This window comes from Peromyscus eremicus, chromosome 8b (assembly GCF_949786415.1).
Source record: "Peromyscus eremicus chromosome 8b, PerEre_H2_v1, whole genome shotgun sequence".
Taxonomy (NCBI): Eukaryota; Metazoa; Chordata; class Mammalia; order Rodentia; family Cricetidae; genus Peromyscus; species Peromyscus eremicus.
Window position 1 is genome coordinate 38,148,731 of NC_081424.1, and position 19,618 is coordinate 38,168,348.

The window sequence follows — 19,618 nt, forward strand, 5'->3', positions numbered from 1 at the left end:
CTGTAACAAATCCATGAGATAAACATCTGGAGGCTTCAGTCCATGCCTGGTTCGTTCTATCGCTTTGGGACTCTAGCAAGGCATTATGTCATGGTGCTCATGTACAGCAGAGCAAAACTGCTTGCCTCAGGGCCAGGAAGTAAAAGAGATTAAGAGGAAGAGGCTGGGTTCCCATTACCTACATTGTAGCACACCCCGAATGACCTGGAGACCTCTTACTAGTCTCCACTTCCAAAAGTTCTACCATCTTCTAATAGCCTGACTGTTGGGGCCAATCCTTGAACACATGGGCTTTTGGGGGACATTTAGATCCAAACAACAGCAGTATCTTATTTCACCTTTCTCAATTTCCTACTTTTTGCATCTAAATCATCATTCTACACACCTAAAACCTTCTCTGTAAATTATAACATAGCATTTTCCAGAGAGCAAAACCAGGGTCAATGGGCACAAATTATAAGGATGTAAGATCATCTTTACCATAAAAATAAACTTTGTGTCTGAAGAGGTGGCTCAGTGGTTACAAGCACTTGCTGCTCTGGCACAGGACCCAGATTTAGTTCCCACCACTCACAGGGGTTCACATGCTGTGGGATGTTCTGTATGGCAAATATGTTAATAAATAAAACACTGATTGGCCAGTAGCCAGACAGGAAGTATAGGCGGGACTAACAGAGAGGAAAATTAAGGGAACAGGAAGGGAAGGAGGAGACTGTCTGCAGCCGCTGCCAGGACAAACAAGATGTAAGGTACCAATAAGCCATGAGCCACGTGGCAAAATATAGACTAATAAAAATGGGCTAAATATAAGAATCAGAGCTAGACAATGATAGGCCTGAGCTAACGGCCAAGCAGTTTAAATAATGTAAGAGTCTGTGTATTTATTTTATAAATGGGCTCCAGAACTGGCGGGACTTGGCGGGAGCTGGAGAGAAATTCTCCAGCTACATTCACAACCATCCAAAATGCCAGTTGCAGGGAATCCAGTGCCCTTTCTGGCCCCTTCGGGAATCAGACAAACATTTGTGGTACACATATATACATGCAAGCAAAACACTCATATACATAAAAAAATAGATGTTAAATTATCTTTAAAGTAACTTTCTTAGGACCCAAAATATCCTATAACATAGTAGACTGCCTCAAGCAATGTTAGTTCTAGATAATCAGGCCATGTAAGTTTAAAGTCAAACCAAGACTCAGTGATCATCTGGTGAGGCTGACTTGAAGGGTCTCTAGATCTTTTTTGTTGTTGTTGTTTTTCGGGACAGGGTTTCTCTGTAGTTTTGGTGCCTGTTCTGGAACTCACTCTGTAGCCCAGGCTGGCCTTGAACTCACAGAGATCCACCTGGCTCTGCCTCCCAAGTACTGGGATTAAAGGTGTGCACCACCACTGCCTGGCCAGGTCTCTAGATCTTCATGGGAAACTACTGCAATGTTCTCTTCGAAGTATAAAACTACAGGACTAAATAAAACCAACAGTGAATGATCTTGCTGCTGCAGCTTCTGTTTTCAGGTAATTCATCAGCACTTTATCAACAAGGCACTAACTTTCGAGTGAGAGAACAAAGAATTTGAGTGATTTGTAAACTAGAGACCCCATCATGCTAGATAACACTGTTTTCTTACGGTACTCTATTAGTGCTTTTGAAAACTGAGGCTGGGACTGTCACTCGGTGATAGAATACAAACTTACAATTCCTAAGGCCCTTGGCTCCATCCCAGCACTACAAAAACAAACTAACAAACCAACCAACCCCATGTATCACCCAGTTTGTGTCCTTTGGTTCCTTTCCCATGTTCCCATAATATTCTTTACTTCAAACCTGCCCATGTGTTCTGACTAGTTATCGTGCCAATTGTACCAGACTGCGGGGTGTTTCCATGGCGGATTGATTTCCATTGCAGATCTGAGTGCAATCACATATATCATTTCACTAACAAACCTTTCATCTGTCTATCCCCTGCTCAGTGTATACTGCAAGCATCAGGATGGCCCCAAAGAGTAGGCCTCGGTTTCTTGAAAGAAAACATGCGTGGCATAAAACACATTGTATTCCTTTAACTCTTTAAAGAGTTCTTAAAAAACTAAGAGCAAAGTTTCTTCCTTAATGAAACAGAGGGTACTGCAGGTAACCTGGGGTGTCCCTTCTTGATGCCCAGCATGAGCATGTGGTGAGCAGCAGGGGGTCTTGACATGTTAATAATCAGCCATTGTCCTTGCACGTGGCTGGGGATCACAGTCTGAGACTACCACCAGTGTAGCTGAAGAGGCTGTCAGATCCTTTTGAATCATTAAGATGGAAAAATGGTCATTTTAGACAGATGATATACTCATCTTTGTGAATTATTTTAGATGTTCAGAAAGGATAAATCATATAAACAGGAAAATAAATATATGCCAAATGATATTTAGACAACTTAGTCCACTTTGGTATAACTATAACCATAATAATAATATAAAAAATAATAGAAACAAACCAGTGATGATGAGGAAAATACATAGATATTTGATTAGGAGCAAACCATGGATCTAAACATTGGAGTTTGGGGCTTGGGTGACAGTTTGGCTGGTAAAGTGCCTGTTAGAAAATCATGAGGACCTACATTTGGATCTCAGCACCCATGCAGAAGTTGGCTAGCGCAGCATGTCTATAAACTTAGGGCTGGAGAGGCAGAGACAAATGATTCCCAGTCAGCCTACCTAACGAGTGAGCTCTGGGTTCAGTAAGAGACTTGGTTTCAAAACTATAATGTGGAGAAAGACACCAATGCTGACATCCCTGGCCTCCACTCATGCATGTCTGCACACAGATATGCACACACATATGCAATGCATATATAAGCCACCCAATACACACGCATACTCCAAACACTGATATCTGAATATGTATAAATTCTGCGTGACTTAAGTTCTTAAAGTGTAGAGCAGATACTCATTCCAAATGAAATAAAGACCCAGTTATGAAAAGAGTATAGAAAACTGATTTTGAAAGGAGACAAAGATGTCCTGAGGGCCTATTATATTATCTACATTTAAAGATACATTTAAATTTCTTTTAATCCCTTTTCTTTTTCTTCCACTCCTTTCTGTTCTGGTTTAGATCCTGTTTTCCCTTTCTATCAGTTGTTTTCAAATAGATACACAAAGATGTCCAAGACCTGGTCAAGTCAACTAGTTGAAAAGGAATACAGTTCAGAAATACATCTTTACAAATGAATAAAAGATGGCAAAGGGTGTAGATCTGTGTGTGTGTGTGTGTGTGTGTGTGTGTGTGTGTGTGTGTGCATGCAAGACTGTGGAGGCATACTCCACAAGATCTGGAAATGCAATGCACAAAGTAGTCAAGAACGAGGTGGAGGCAGGGAAGCCTGCAGCCTTTCAATCATCTTTACTAGTCTGTCAGTTAGGAACTCAGTGGATCACTGCATCTTCCCACCCAGGCAGCTGCGGCTTCCACTGCCATCTCCCCTAAGGGACTTTGTGAAAACCCTCCTGTCCCTCAGTGTCCCTACACTTTCCTATTTTTCCCTTCTCCTTTTGACCTCATCCAAGTTTATCTTTTAATTATTTGTAAAGATGTAAAAGCGAAGAACCAGTATGCAGAATTAAATACTATTGTTCCTTTAATAAAATCTGCTCCATGTCAATGTTTCAAAGTTGTCATTTTATCTGTGATTCTGTGTGCGGGGGGGAGAAAGAGTGTAACAGGTATTCACTGTGAGACACATCTCTTCCTCCAAAGCTCCTTCCTTCTCCCCAGCCCACCTGCCTACATAAAGCTCCAGTTTCCTTCCCTTCCTGGTTCCCTCATACCTACCTCTCCCCCTATCTCCTTCTCACTCATCACTTAATACTGTCTATACGTGTCTGTATACTACAAGTACTGAAGCTGACATATGCCTTCAGCAACCAAAAAAAAAAAATCTTTTATGAAAAGACATACTCTTTCTAGATGGATTTTAAGTATTTGATTTTAATTACTGGGAAACACCAAGTGTTGGCTTTATATCTAAAGCTCTGCTGGTTAAAGATTTTAAACATGGCTCTGTAATCCGAGCAAAGATCCCCTTATCACCCTAAGAGAAATGTGGATGTCAGCATTTCTAAAGACTCTGCGAGAGTAAGATATGAGATGGCTCCTCTCTGTCCATCACTCTTGTGCTCTGAATTTTCTTCTGTGGAAACTTGACATTATCCCCGGTTGTCAAGTGTCAGTTCCAATCACATCATGACTGGGAGTCCTTCTGTCAGGTACCCAGCCAGCTCACAGAGGCGAGATTATTATTCATGACAGGAAAGACTGTTAGGGTCTGAAGAGGCAGGAAGTTTTTTCCCTCTCCTTTGGTGTCTGGCTGGATCCTAATGAAAAAAATACTATCTTCATAAAGTCAACATTAGAAACAGGCTATATATAGTTCACTTTTCTTTCTCTTCAAATCAAATCTTATTACCCCTACCCCATTTATTGAATAATTTAGAAATATGTGACCTTTTATTGGACATTAGCTGCATGGATTATTTTATATTCAGAACATCCTTTTATGTTTTGCTCATTTCCCCCTCTTATTAGGTAAAAACAATACCGTTGAACACATAATTTCTTTTAAAAATACAAGTCAATATGGAATCAGAGTTAATATTCAAAGAACAAATTGTGTGGTCTGATTTCTGGGAACATCTACTTAAAACTCGAAAGTCTAAACATGTACTGATTCTTTGGTCTCCCACCCCATGGTAGGCAGTCTATTTTCTTAATTTATTATAATTTATTTAGTACATTAAATACTAAGGGTGAGCTGAGACATGAGAGGCATATATCTTATCATGGAAGATCTTCTTTGATTTTCCAATGTTGATACTACTCTTCAAATTGCTTCCATCTATAATAAGTATCTGTACCCAAGAGAGTTAGGTATTTGCAACTGAACCTGCGTATTTCCTTTGCAAACTGAATGCAAGTTCTCAGAATATCTCCTCAGTGATGAGTTCTGTCTGTTCCTGCTTTGAACGACAACACCGTGGTCCCGTCCCATCTGTTGGCACAGAGCAAAGCAGGCAGAGTGTTTATCCCACAGATCTTGTAACCTACTGTTACAGAATCACCTGTGCAAGCACAGCCCTGGAAACTTGCCTTGACTGCACTGGCTTTGGTGACAGCCCACCAAACCTCCGCTGAGGTATGCCTTAAGTAGCCTCACTCCACTCTCCACTCGTAAGGATATTTCACAGGAAGTTCTTCAGTGCTCAGGTAGTGTTGCCTTCGGAGGCCCCCTAAGGGGTTTTGTTTGTTTGGCCTTGTATCAGAAATACAGGTTGGCTTTAATTTTTTCCTAAACAATTAGTGTGCTTTCATCTGATAGGATTTGTGAATTGTTTAATTAGTGACATTTCTCCCATTTCTCCCAAAACCCGAGAGCTAAATTCTTGGTGCACTGAAGCAGATACACTCAGGTCATCCTTAGTTTTCTCACTGTGCGAGCCTCTCACTGCCTTCTCTTCCTTCCTCACTTCCAGTGGGCTTTATTTCTCACACTCTACTTCTTATTCCCTTCTGGAGGTTCTTCTGAACTAAGTCCTGAGTATAAAGATATTCGCTGCCTCAGCTATGAACTCTTTGGGAGTGGACTGGGATTATTTCTTTATCACTTTGCACTTAGATCGCACAAGGATTTCATTTTATGCGTGATGAATATTCCTTAAAGGAAATTAAGTAGGCTCGCTATTATATAATTGAAAGGGACCATCTGGTGAATTGAGCAATGCTACTTTTCTCTTCCATGATAAGGCAAAAGAAAAGTCTAAATCCAAGTGTTAGCTACAGACAAGAAGGGAGAAGACAGTCCTTATGTGTACTCAGGAGGACTAGATAACTCAACAAAGTTCTTTATTTGTAAACCCACTGATTATTAATTATTATTATAATTAATTATTAATATAATAATAGTTATTCTATCTTTTTGAAACTGAATCATCCTAAACTGGCCTTGAACTTCTGATCCTTCTGCCTGCCTCTACCTGGGATTACAGGCATGCACTACCATTCAGGCCACTTTCATGCCTTATAAACCAAGGAAAATAAAGATGCTTATTATTTATCTATCACAGACCTTTGTATATAATTGCCACGAGAGGAATACATGTTTAATTAAGTCTGCCTTTCTAAGTACTATGCTGAGAAACATAATTTAGAATGTTTGGCAGGGAAGGTCTGAAGTTTCCATTTTTCTCTGTCTAAAATTTAAAAACATGCTACTTAACCACTGAACTCAAAATTGCTCACTTAAACCAAAGTGATCTGGAATATTTGGCAGGGAATGCTAGACTTTCTCTTCTGTCAGACTGAAACATGAAAGTGTGTCAGGGAACCATAGAACTCATTAACTTAAGCCAGAGCAGTACAAAAAAAAATCTATCTACATGGGCAATGTCTTTCAGTGACAAGCTCCCCTTAGAACTTCCAAGTCTTGATTTACAATAAATAAGGTACCATAGTAACATACTATTTATTCCTTAAAGGCAAACAAACCAACACAGCAAATCCTACCTTCTTTTTCATCCTCATAGAATTTACTAGAATACAAACTTCTACCAAGTTATTTTCAGGTATTAAAACTTAGGATAAGATGTAAATAAAACAAGATTTTGATAGGATGGTCTTTTTAATCAGTTTTTTCATTTAATTCAGTCTGTGATTTCTCCCTTCACAGTGTCTTCCACAGTCATCCTTTTTCTCCTATTTCCACTTAAAGCCTCATAGGAACAAACTCTTAGGATCTCACCCTGCAATATAACACATTTACAGCCAGCCTCTGTTTCCACTTTGTGTATCACACTTACCCTGTCAGACTATCCTTCCAACTGCTGTTCCCATCATCATGTCAGTTCTTACCTCGGAGAAACAAAGAGACGTGGAGTGACTTCTCCGAGCTGAGCAACTGCCAACCTTGCTCCTCATGATCTCCTCCCTCCTGGCTCCCAGCTTTGTATAGCAGGGATAGCGGTATTCACTGTTGGGTGTCGCTTTGGATTGTCCTTAAGGTATCTGAACTTGATGCCACAGGACTTGGGATATAGTTCGCTTTTGGATTAAACTAAAACTATTGTGTTGTATGCTGAAACATTTTAATCTTGACCCCCCAACCAATGCTGCTTTTTGTTCACTTTTAGGGAACGGTGGCTGTTTACAGTTAGAAAGAAGAAAGGAAGACAGGTAAATAGCAACTGGTAGTAAAAATAAACTTGAAAGATTCCTGATAATAACAACTGTTATTTTTGAGATATTAGTATGTTAGCACTACACAAATGTATCTTATCTGCACAGTGGCCCAGGCTAGTACTTTGGATGCTCAGGCAGGAGAATTGTGAGTTTGAAGCCTGAAAATCTGTCTCAAAAACACAAACATCAACAACAACAACAACAAAAAAAGCTCACTGACTATCTGAACTCCAGAATAAATATCATTATTATCCCCATTTTGTAAGTAAGTTGTCCAAGATCATATAGCTAATAAGTTAAGACTGAAATTGAGGAATCTGGCTCCATACCTTGGTTTTTAAACCACACAACTAACAATTTGAGATGGAACCCAAAATCAATGTTCAGCCTGAAGACCTAAAAATGATTGATTGTTCTAAGACAGCAGTTCTCAACCTGTGGGTCTCAACTCTTTGGGGGATCGAAAGACCCTTCCACAGGGGTTGCATATCAGATATCCTGCATATCAGATATTTACATTACAATTTATAACAGTAGTAAAATTACAGTAATAAAGTAGCAATGAAGATATTTTGTGGTTGGGGTCACCACAACATGAGGAACTGTATTAAAGGGTCACAGCATTGGGAAGGTTGAGAAGCACTGCTCTAGAAAATAACCAATGTTCCAGACTCATGTACAGGAAGTAATTCCCTCTATTTGGAAGGGATTTTTTTTTTTTCTAAACAGAATGATGTTCTAGCCCAAACATGATGAAAGCAACATGCTACCTAAATAGCTCCTTCTCAATTGGTCTATTTCACAAAGAAAACCTACAGGTAACAGGGCAACATTTTATCTCAAGGCAGATCATTCATTTCATCAATATACATTTGAAAGTGGTGTAGAATTAGTGAGGAGTGGGGTGCTTGCTATGATCCTCTTGGGAATGTCTTAAGTAAACCAAACTTGAAGATTTCAGTGGTCTGAAATAAGGGCCCAAGACAGAAAGCCCATGAGAAACAACCAAGGTCTCAGCATTTAAAAGGGAAGTTTCAGATAGAAATGCTACCACAATACAGAAGTGGAGAACTGACCAGACGCTCAACAGAACACGGAAATATCCATGCCTAGTGTTTCAAAGGTAAAGCAACAACATATATCTGGGTTGTCCCATATGTTATCTAGTACTATTGCAAACCGATAGTAAAACCTGCGCCCTACCTGGATTCAATGGCTCCATGGGTTGCTGGGCTAGTATTAGCCACAATAAGAATACATACCATAGCCAACTGGGAATGCTATTAATCAGGGACCCTGATTACTATACTAATGCATATTGTGACCCTTCAAATATACAGTGTTTTTAGATTTCTTTAGCCACATAAAGAGAAGGATCTCTTCTATAATTAGTATACCCAAGCTATTCTTCATAGAAATTGTTCCAAATGGAAACAAAGAAGGAAAAGGGTTCTTGATAGTTAATTAATTCTACTCATGTCAATCAGAATTCCAGAAACAAGTGAAGCAGCATCCTTCGCACTTAAGAAAATGGGGATCCTTGGAGCAGACCTTTGAGACCCAACACTGCGGAACACTGACTGTGATTATTTTAAAAGTCAATAGTGCTTTGCATACAGAGGCTTAAAACACTTCAGGCAAAGATCTTTTATAACAGTTAATGCTTGAGATTTAATTATCTTAAATAATCAGTGATTGATTAGCTTAAGCAACAATTTCAAAATAAAGAGCCAGAATAATTTCTTACCATTTTCCTCTCCAAACTAAGCTTAAAGTCCTTGGGAATTAGTGTATTGTTCAGCTCTCTACTGCCATGAATAAATACCTGAGAAGTAAACTTAGGAGGGAAATTGGGTTCTGACTCACAGCTGCAAAGGTCTCCATTGGTAGTGTCATTCTGCTCTGCTGATATGGAGCCTGTGGTAGGGAGAGTGGGTTGGGGCATACTGTTCATCTTGTGGGGCTAGGAAGCAGAGTGAGAGAGAGAGGAGCGAGGGAGGGAGGGAGGGAGGGAGGGAGGGAGGGAGGGACAGAGATTAGATAGATAGATAGACAGACAGACAGACAGACAGATAGATAGAGAAATCACAGATTTTCTGGGGCATACCACCACTAACTTCCATCAGTTAAAACTCTGTACCCTAATGTGTTACTACTTCCCAGAAGAGTTACAGGCACATGACCCAGCTTTTAGCATATGAGCTACAGGGGGTGGGGTTCAGGATGTGAATCTTAAAAAAAACACAACTTAGGTTATAGGTAATATTAGCATATTTATGGTAGATAGCTCCTAAGATGAGTTTTAATGGTCTACATCACCTAGTACTCATGTCCTTGCATAATCTCCCTTTGAACTTGGACTAAACCTCATCACTTACTTGGAGAAAAGTAAAGTAATGAAAAAAACATTGGGTGTTACTTCTAACATTAGGTGACCTAAGAGATTTGACTTGTGGGCCAGTGAGATCGCTCATCAGGTAAAGGTGCTTGCCACCAAGCCTAAAAACCCACGTTTGATTAATCCCCAGGACCCACAGCAGGAGAGAACCGATTCCCAAAGACTGTCTTCTGAATCCACACTTGTGCTGTAGCATGCATAGGATGCCCCCCCCCCCAATAACTATTAATTTGAAAAGAAAATAAACTTTTCTCAAAACCTTCAGACTGACTTTTGGCTGATTTGTCCTCACTTAATCTCTTGCTTGCTGCCTCCTTGTTATACACTTCAGGTCAGGTGGCCAGGAACTGGGGGAATTCCTGGCCAGAACCTCTTGAGGGGTTGAATCCAGTCTCTAAATGAGTATGGAAGTGATCCTTGCTCAGTTGACAACAGTACAGCCTCTGGAGAGACCTTGAGTTGAGAAGATCCAGCTAAGCAATGCCTAGGTAACTGACTCCCAGAAACTGAGAAACTCATTTGCTAGTGAGCTGTGGGGGCCTTTTCTTGGGTATCAATAGATGATGACTGCGGGAGCCCGTTCTCAGGTTCCTCATGGCTTTAGCCAGCAGGTCTGCATAGAGGATGATTAGGACCACGGGCCTGAGTGCAGGTGTCTGAGATGGTCTGCACTTGGCTGTGCTGGGGGAGGTCTTTTGCTCCACCCCTTGGCATCTCTATAAATACCCTGAGGCAGAGACAGTCAGGGTCCATTGGAATAGGTTCCAGGCCCTCTTGAGGACATCCTGTATTTTCTATCTGTTTATCTCCACAATCTAAATCCTTCTATCTAATATTTCCTGCTGTTCGCACTCAAGAAAACTCTGTGGAACTGTGGGGTTGGTGGGTAAATGCCCCGCTGATGATTACTGCAGTATTTAGAGAAGGCCAATGATGTCTTGCCTAAGGAAGGCCTCAAGAACAAGGTTAAATCATGCACAGAGTGCAACATTAGAAAGCCAGTGGCTTAATTGTGACAAAAAAACAGCTCTTTCATATGAAATGTAGGTGACAAAAATCTTTTGAGTTTTCATTGACACGTCAAAAGTAGATGCCCAACATTTAAGGTGTGGAAACTGATAATTCTATGGTCACTGCAACATGCCCAAGTGAGAGTTACGATTTAGTGATGTCAACTGGTTTGAGATAAAAAGCAGCCTCCACATTTTTGAAAACTGTTGGAGCAACATTATCATAGTGACCATAAGCAGAGGAATTATGGCTAGTAAAGCTAATGGGAATCTGCTAGCTAGCTATGGGGCCTCTAAAACTGATGAACCAAGTAAGTAATTAAAAACATGTGAAGCCAGTGGGGTTATGTAGGTTTTCCTTCAGTTTCAAATGCACCTATTCACACAGATGTGTGTATCTGCATATGTGGGTACAGCCTAGATTTTTTGTTTTGTTTTGTTTTTCGAGACAGGGTTTCTCTGTGTAGCTTTGCGCCTCTCCTGGAACTCACTTAGTAGCCCAGGCTGGCCTCGAACTCACAGAGATCTGCCTGGCTCTGCCTCCCGAGTGCTGGGATTAAAGGCGTGCGCCACCACCGCCCGGCCAGCCTAGATTTTATAATACTTATATTTCACAAAAAAATCTGCATGCAAAACTCTACATATAGAATGGGTATTTTCTGTTCTGTTCACATTTTCCAAAAATACTGATAAGGATCATATGAATTGATTCCCTGCCAACAAAAGATGACCGAGTGTTTGGAAGACATCGGGGAAGCCAGGTGTGGAGTACAGGGTGTGTGTCGTGAAGGAGTAGAGCGACAGTGTCCAGGGGAGGCTATTCATCATCTGTTTCTTGAAGAAAGTGTCCTCTTGGGATTACTGAGGCCTGAGACAATGCTGAAGCCGAGGTGAGACAACACTTTGAACAAAGGCAGCTCAGAGGAAAGTTAGAGGAAGTTAGAGGAAACATCAAGTTTGGGTGTTATGGAGAATAGAATTCTGACCTTGTCATAAAACCATGGATATGATCTAAAAACTGTAACTAAGAGACTGAAGAGATTTTGAGGCAAACATTTGAGAACAATATTAGTATACTGATTGAGAACAATCTTAGGGGATAACAGATTTAAAATCCCATGGCATTTAATAGTCGATGTAGTATTTGCATTATCACTCCATTAACATTCTTTTAAGGGGCTGGAGAGATGGCTCAGAAATTAAAAGCACTTCTGCTTTTCCAGAGGACCAGAGTTCATTTCTCAGTACCCACGACCCACCTGTAACTCTAGCTCCAGAGGATCAAATGCTCTCTTCTTGCTTTCTTAGGCCTGTACGTGCACACACACAGCATATATTCACACAGGTACACAACACACACATATAAACATATACATACACAAAAATAGTATAAACAAATCTTAATTAAAAATAAACCACAATAGTTGATATTCTTCAACGAAAGCCTGCAGGCACAGAGGAGGCTTTCTCCAGAAGGTACTGATCAGACAGATCATATACAGTATTCAAGGCATGTTCAGTGACTTTTAGCAGATCACTGTAGCACCTTGACGTTTGTGTACATTACCGCATGATCTCTAGAATTCTGAGTCCCTCTACAATCTTTTGGGCCAAGCTGTTTATTTTTTTAAATACTCAGCTTATTTCTTGTTCTATTTATAAATATAGTTAACACACTTTTCTATAGTCTAACCCTAGTCCAAATTTGGCTATCGGCAAGAGCTCAAAAGACAGACACGAAAGGTCAACAAAATTACAACATGGAAACAATGCCCTTTTATTCCAATTTAGTCCTGAAGATCTGTTCATTCTTTTTCTCAAAGGTATAAATTGCTTATCTTCAAAGGACTTGATTTACTGCTGGTTTTTTAAACTATGTGCAGAGAACTGTATGATAGGGGAAAGGAAACCTGGAATGGGGTTATTATTTTTGAAGTATATTTCAGAGCACCTGAGTTGATCAGGGAAGATAAAGACTAAAATGTCAAGTGAGAATGTATACAGCACAGCAACCTGGGGAGCTTTCAGTTTTAGTTTTTCTTCCTGAAAGTATCGAAAGGGAGGGATTTGCCTCCTCCTCCCTCCCCCTGTATGCAACCCCCACTCCTAGGCATGCTGGGAAAAAGGGAAAAGGCCGGGATGTCAGAATCCTGGTGAAATTCCACAGAATATGGAATGCAGAAAACAGAGTCCTTTAACATCACCTGAATTCTGTTTCGAATATCTTGATTTTAGTGTCTTGCCAGGGTAGCAATAAAACCGGAACTACGGCCTCTGTGTCAAATTTGACTAAGCCTAAAATTAGGTGTGAAGGTTGACGATGGAAATGCCCAGCTTCTCCTTCCTCCTTTTCATCTTCTTGCAGTTTGAATGAAGAGAAGGTGGCTCACATGGCTAGAACTGCACCTGCCTGGGTGTCTGTGTGCTCTGAGCCAACTATATTTCTGCAGGGAAGTATCCAGTTCTGAAGTCTCAGTTATGTAGAGGTGGCAGCAGCTGGTGTGGATGCCTGTCTGCAGGGCATGTGAACACTAACTCTGATGAACACGGCACCGCAGCAGAACGCTTATTCAATAAGTTAATTATCTCAGTTTTCCTGTACTCTAGCCTAAAACTTCACCTTCACCAATTGTAGTCGGAGTTTTCTCCAAATGATGGAACTTTTTAGTCCGCCAACACTATATGTTAAAGGAAAGTAATCTTTTAAAAGGCCTAAATGATAGCTAAGATAGATGATAGGTAGGTAGTTAGGTAGGTAGGTAGGTAGATAGATAGATAGATAGATAGATAGATAGATAGATAGATAGAGATGTGTGTGCCAGAGACTGACATCAGGTGTTCTCCTTTATTCCTCTCCACCTTATTTTTTGAGGCAGGGTCTCTTATTGAACCCGGAGCTCACTGACAGATTGGCTGGCCAGCCAGTGAGCTCCAGGGATCCACCTGTTTCTGCCTCCGCAGCTCTGGGACTATATATATGTGTCTCTGCGACCTGTTTTGACATGGATGCTGGAGATCGAATTCAGTTTCTTGGGCTGGTTCAACAAGCACTTTACCAACTTGGGGATCTCCCCAGCTAGAGAATAGATAGTTTGTGCTTATGTTTTCATGTCACAGATTCACACATCTCACACACACACACACACACACACACACACACACACACACACACATCCTGTAAGTACTCATGGAGCATTTCATAACTGTAACTTTGCTACTGTTATGAACTGTAATGCAAGTATCTGTTTTCTGACAGTTTTAGGCAACTCCTGTGAAAGGGTCATTTGACCCCCAAAGGGGTTGTAACCCACAGGCTAAAAGCTGCTTCTTTAGACTTCTCAACACAGTCACAGTACCTTGATTCACAGCTTAGTTAATTAAAGATCACACTATAGGCTGGGCGGTGGTGGCACACACCTTTAATCCCAGCACTCGGGAGGCAGAGGCAGGCAGATCTTTGTGAGTTCAAGGCCAGCCTGGGCTACAGAGTGAGTTCTAGGAAAGATGCAAAGTTATACAGAGAAAGCCTGTCTCGAAAAACAAAACAAAACAAAGCAAAAAAAAAATCACACTATAGGAAGAGGATATTATAAAACCGAGTTAAAACAATCTTTCTTCTGTAGTCATGGATCAATAACTCTATCTATACATTCGACAAGATTATGTCAGTTGTTTCTTATGGTGCACAAGACAAAATCCCCTATCAATGGCAGTTTCATGTGAGGAAGACAGACAAGAAATACTTAAGCATACACATACCAACATAATCAGGTGTAGACAAGTGCAATTAACTGCAATGCTCTGAGATGACTCCATGAGATCATGCCGAAGAAAATGAGGTATCTAAGCTGTGACCTGAAAGATGGAAGAGAGCAGAACAGAGCTTCAAAAAAGACCACCACATCAAATCTTCCCAGGAGCCCTGTGCTGTACAAGTTTTCCTGTGGCCCTCAGCCATTTAGTCCCAAGTAAACACACAGAGACTTATATTAATTACAAGCTGTTTGGTCTATGGCCCAGGCTTATTACTATCTAGCTCACTCATCCTAAATTAACCCATTTCTATTAATCTATATATTGCCACATGTCTCGTGCCTTTCCCTGTGTTTACCTGTGTTCCATTAAATCTTGTTCCCCTGGTGCTCTCAGCATCTTCGACTCCACCTTCTTCTCCCTGTATCTCTCTTAGATTTCCCATCTGGCTATAACCTGTCTTACCATAGGCCAAAACAGCTTCTTTATTAACCAATGGTAGCAACACATATTCACAGCATACCGAGAGACCATCTCACAGTACTGTGCTCACACATCTTTTTCTTTCTATTGAAAATAGATTTTTTCCCCCACACAATATATTCTAATATGGCTTCTCCTCCAACTCCTCCAAGGTTCTCACCACTTTCCTTCCCAGCCGAATCCACACCCTTTCTGTCTCTCATTAGAAAACAAACAAGCATCTAAATAATAATACAATAAAATGAGATAAAATGAAAACAAACAGGATAAAACACACAGAAGAAAAAAGAGCCAACGAAAAAGCATGAGAAACACATATAGACGTGTGTGTGTGTGTGCGCGCACACACACACACACACACACACACACGTTCATATAGTCAGGAATCCCATAAAAACAAAATCAGAAGCCATAATATATACACAAAGGACTTGTAAGGTCAAAAAGAGAGAGAGAGAGAGAGAGAGAGAGAGAGAGAGAGAGAGAGAGAGAGAGAGAGAGAGAGAGAAAGAAAAAGCCCTGACAAAATTAGGAAGCAGAACCTCCAAAGATTCCATCGAGTTCGTTTTGTGTTGGCCAGCTACTGCTGGGCATGGCCATGCCCTCACATCTTCACCTGCTAATGTCTTCTTCACAACCGGGCCTCTCTCTCTGAAGACAACTGTGTCGTCCGTGTGCACCCTGGCTCCTCCAGGCTGGCTGTGCTTGGGACAGAACACTCGGGTCTGTCTCTTTCCACCCTAAGACCGAGGGATCCCCCCCCCCCCGGCGGAGCGCGGCTCCCTGCACCGTCCAGGAACTCCCTGCATCTGTCTCCTTCCTGAACCGCGGAAGCCACTGAACGAATCACTCATCCGAAAGGTTTTCCTTTCCTGCTTTGCTCTGGCCCACCTGTTTGTCTTTCCAGCCCACGTCGTCAACCCTTCGTTCCAGGAAGGTCAGAAGGTCACCTGACAACTCCACCGACACTCTTACCTGGCACGTCTCAGACGCGGCTGGCAGCACCCGCGGGAAACCGGAGAGCTTCGCCCATCCCTACTCCTCCGCACCCCCGCCGCCCCGAACTCCCCCGGCTTGCCCCAAAGGCGCCCGGGTGACGTCACCCGGGCGGCGGGCTCTGCGCCGCGGGGCGTGACGTCACGGGGGCGGGGCGGGGGGCCCCTCCAGCCGTGAGGTCACCTGGTGGGCGGGGCCGGGCTCCAGCCCCAGTGTCGTCACGGGCGGGGGGGCGGGCCCGGAGCGTGTCAGCGCAGCCGAATCAAAACAAGCCCGAGACCCGCCTTTTCCCTCAGGCTCCCGGAGCGTCTCGCTCCGCTCGTTCGCTCGTTCGCTCGTTCGCTCGCTCGCTCGCTCGCGGGCCCGTTGCGCCCCGCGCGGCTGCGAGCCTCGGGTGGCCGCGCCGGCTCCAGGAAGCCGGCAGCGGCGGCGGCGGGCGGGCGGGCGAGCGAGAGGGCGCGGCGAGCGGGATGGCGCGGCGCGGGCCGCACGGCGGGGCGGGCGCCTGAGGGAGAGAGCGGCCGGCCCCGCGCTCTCTCCGGCAGCCGGGCCCCGGGGGGCGCCCAGCCTTCGTGGGCGCGCCGGATCCCGGGGACACCAACCACCCTCCGTCGATCGGACCGGGGAGATGCCCAACCCCAAGAACAGCAAAGGCGGCCGCAAAAACAAGCGCGCCAACAGCAGCGGCGACGAGCAGGAAAATGGAGCCGGGGCCTTGGCGGCGGCGGCGGCGGCGGCGGCGGGTGCGACGGGCGCGGCGGCCGGAGGGGCCCTGGCGGCGGCGGCGGCGGCGGCGGCGGCGGGCTGCGGGGCGGTGTCACCCGGCGCGGGAGGCAGCCCCGGCGGCGCGGCGGGGCCCGGAGGTGCGGGCACGGGCGCCGCCAACGCCGCCGTCGCTGCGGGGGCTGCAGCCGCGGGAGACGCCAAGAACGGTAAGACGACAGCGGCGGCGGCGGCGGCGGCGGCGGGGCGAGCGCCAACTTCCTCCCCGACGGGCGGGCGCGGTGGCGGGCGGGCGCGGTGGCGGGGCCCTGCGCGGCGCGGGCGGCGCGTGGACAATGCGAGTCAGGAAGTGCTCGCCCCGCCCCTCCGCCCCGCCGCGGCTTGGCCCTTGGCGGTCCCCACGCGGAGCGGCGTGGACTGGGCCGGGGCCGGGGGGGGGGGGGACCCCGCCGCCGGGCTTCGGGGTTCGGAGGGGGCGCCCGCGGGGGCTCTGCGGCCCGAGCGGTTCGTGCCTTGCTCCCCGTGGTGTCGGCGCAGGCGGAGTCCCGGAGTGTCCCGGGCTAGTGCGAGCCGGCGATCGATCGAGCGATCGAGCGAGCGAGCGATCGAGCAAAGGTGACCAAGTTAGAGTGATCGCACTGAAAACTTTCTGCTCACCCCCCCGACCCCACCCGCCTTTGCCTCCAAGGAGGGAAAGCCTCCGTTCCCAACAGATCGAGGCCTGTCGCCTTGATGTGGCCACAGGTGGAGATCTTGACGCCAAGAAGTGTGCGCTCTCTCGCTTGCTCACTGTCTGTCTGTCTGTCTCTGTGTGTCTCTGCCTCGTGTGTGTGTGTGTGTGTGTGTGTGTGTGTGTGTGTGTGTGTGATGAGGGGAGTGTTCTTCTTATTCTCCGTCTCGCTTGAGGAAGGAAGAGAATCTGAACTTGACTTCCGTTCCCAGCCTGGAGTTTAAAAAAAAAAAAAGAAAAAGAAAAAGTCCCCCTGTATAATAATAGTTTCACATTTGTTTTCTGAAAGAAGCCTGATAGTATTTGGAGCGCCTGAACGATCCTTTCGAGGGGGGCACGTGGGTGATAGCTGAGATGTGACGGGAGTTTCTGATACGGAGACAAGAGTTTTCTTCGTGACCTGGTGTTTGACATGTGTTCGGACAGTTTCTAAACTTTTTCCTGTCCGGCAGGGAAGAGAGTGTATATTTTAACGGGAGTAGATGAGAATAGTTGTAATAGCTACCTCTGTCCTTGAAGACGGTTTTCAGTTGCCGAAGCCATGCTCTGTGTAGACGGTCTCCCTTTAAACAGGGCGCAGCACGTAGAAGAGCTCCCCAGGGCTTCCGTAGGAGACTCCAGGCTGTTGGAAGCAGCCCCCGTGGCTGTGCCCCTGCCGTTTGGAACTAGGAAGTTTTATTTATTTATTACCAGTCGCGGACTTCCCTGTTTGTGCATGTTTGATAATACTCTTGGCTCGCCTGTGCCTGTTCTTGCTTCCCTAGCTCTAACCTTCTTCTCTTGATATCAGTGTGGCACAGAGGAAGGTATTTAGACTCTGGATACTGTCGACTCTGCCTTAACCATTTCGAGCTTTGATAGCTGGAGAAAGGCCGGTTTTCCAAGTTTCCTCCTGTGCAAACTTGGATGGTGGTCCCTTAGAGGTTATTGTGCAGGACGCTTAGAGTGACCCTTTACTGTCAAGTTCCTGGTCCTTGTTATTTTAAAGGCTTATTATGTAAAGGTCAGTAAAGCTCATTGCAAATAATAGATGATTGATGAATAATAGCTATGTTATTCATTTAGAACTATTAATCATTTGTAGTGTTAACAGTACTGCATATTAAATAGGGACTACGCTGGTGGTTACAAGTTAGGGCGTCCTTGGTTCTCACGAAGCCTTCCTTCCCGTCCTGGTTTACCGCACTCTGAAAGATTTAAGTGTTTTAAAGTGATTGAGGAAGTTTTTATTTGGCAGGTGGTACCTCCTAGCTTGAAAACATGAAGCCAGTTATGATGCTCCTGTTATTCTTTTGAAGTACTAAACTGGTAAATTTAGCAATACTGTGTATACCTGTGTAAAGCTATGTATTTCTGATTAGAACATTATTTAGTTAGACGGAAAAAGGAAGAAATGGGGCCCCACATTGCCATAACCAGAATCTCAGTCGCTGCAGATTGAAGAGCAGTGAGCTGAGTTTTATGGCACACATTGTTGGTTCTAATATGGGTGATGCCTTGGTGAGTAGTTCATCCCCATGCTTCTGAAGACAGTATTATTAATGTGGGTTCTGAGGCCTGCACAAAATGAATAAAGAAACTGCAAATGCTTTTGAAATTTTATATATATAGATTATATATATTTTTATAAAAAAAATATATATATATATGACCAGTTAAAACTAGTAGTTGTTTCAAATTATAGAGTGGTTTTATGTTTTGTAGATACAGGGCATATAATATATATATATACACACTATATATATAGTATGTACATGCATGTGTGTATATGTATATATATGTATACGTATATGCATATATATATAGTGTAGGTGTGGGAGAGAGGTGATACTTGTGAATATCTATAGGAAGTGGCAATAGACATGTGTGAACTATTAAGAATCAACAAAGGCTTACTTTTTTCTTTTTTCTTTTTGACTCAAATAGCATACCTGTCCAGGTCAGAAAACAACTTTCTGAAGTTGATTCTCTTCTTCCATCATGTAGATTTTGGGTATTGAACTCAAGTTGTAAGGCTTTAGTGGTAAATGCTCTTACCCACTGAGTCATCTCATCAGCTCAAGACTGAATTATTTTTAAATTTTAAAATTACATTAGTTGGACCACTTTAGTATTTCTAAGTATATTTCAAGTTTTTACTTGTGATACTAGATTTTATTATTATAAAATTTTCAAAGCAATTATTAAATATTTGCAGCCTTTTTGTTGTTGAGATAAAAAAGTCTTAGCTATATAGCTCTCAGGCTTGCCTGAGCATGTTTCATATCTATTAAAATTTTAAATGGTTTGTTCTGATCAAGCCAGT

At 43.6% G+C, this 19,618-nt stretch overlaps 1 protein-coding gene and 1 long non-coding RNA gene across 3 annotated transcripts in view; one reads left to right on the forward strand and one right to left on the reverse strand.

Moving 5' to 3' along the window:
- LOC131918558 (uncharacterized) overlaps positions 1-15,904 on the reverse strand; it is a 50,169-nt gene extending 34,265 nt beyond the window's left edge. The window contains exons 1-2 of one of the 2 annotated variants that reach the window (XR_009381022.1): positions 15,840-15,904; positions 14,388-14,483 (exon numbers count right to left, since the gene is read on the reverse strand). This is a non-coding gene — a long non-coding RNA (uncharacterized LOC131918558). Of the gene's footprint in view, positions 1-14,387; positions 14,484-14,739; positions 15,183-15,839 lie in introns of those variants that run through there. The other variant, XR_009381023.1, reaches the window with a different exon arrangement.
- A 436-nt stretch (positions 15,905-16,340) lies between these two features.
- Positions 16,341-19,618, forward strand: part of Heca (hdc homolog, cell cycle regulator) — a 44,688-nt gene continuing 41,410 nt past the window's right edge. The window contains exon 1 of the mRNA XM_059272712.1: positions 16,341-16,792. Within this exon, the coding sequence (XP_059128695.1) occupies positions 16,489-16,792 (304 nt within the window). The 5' untranslated portion in view covers positions 16,341-16,488. The remainder of the gene's footprint in view (positions 16,793-19,618) is intronic.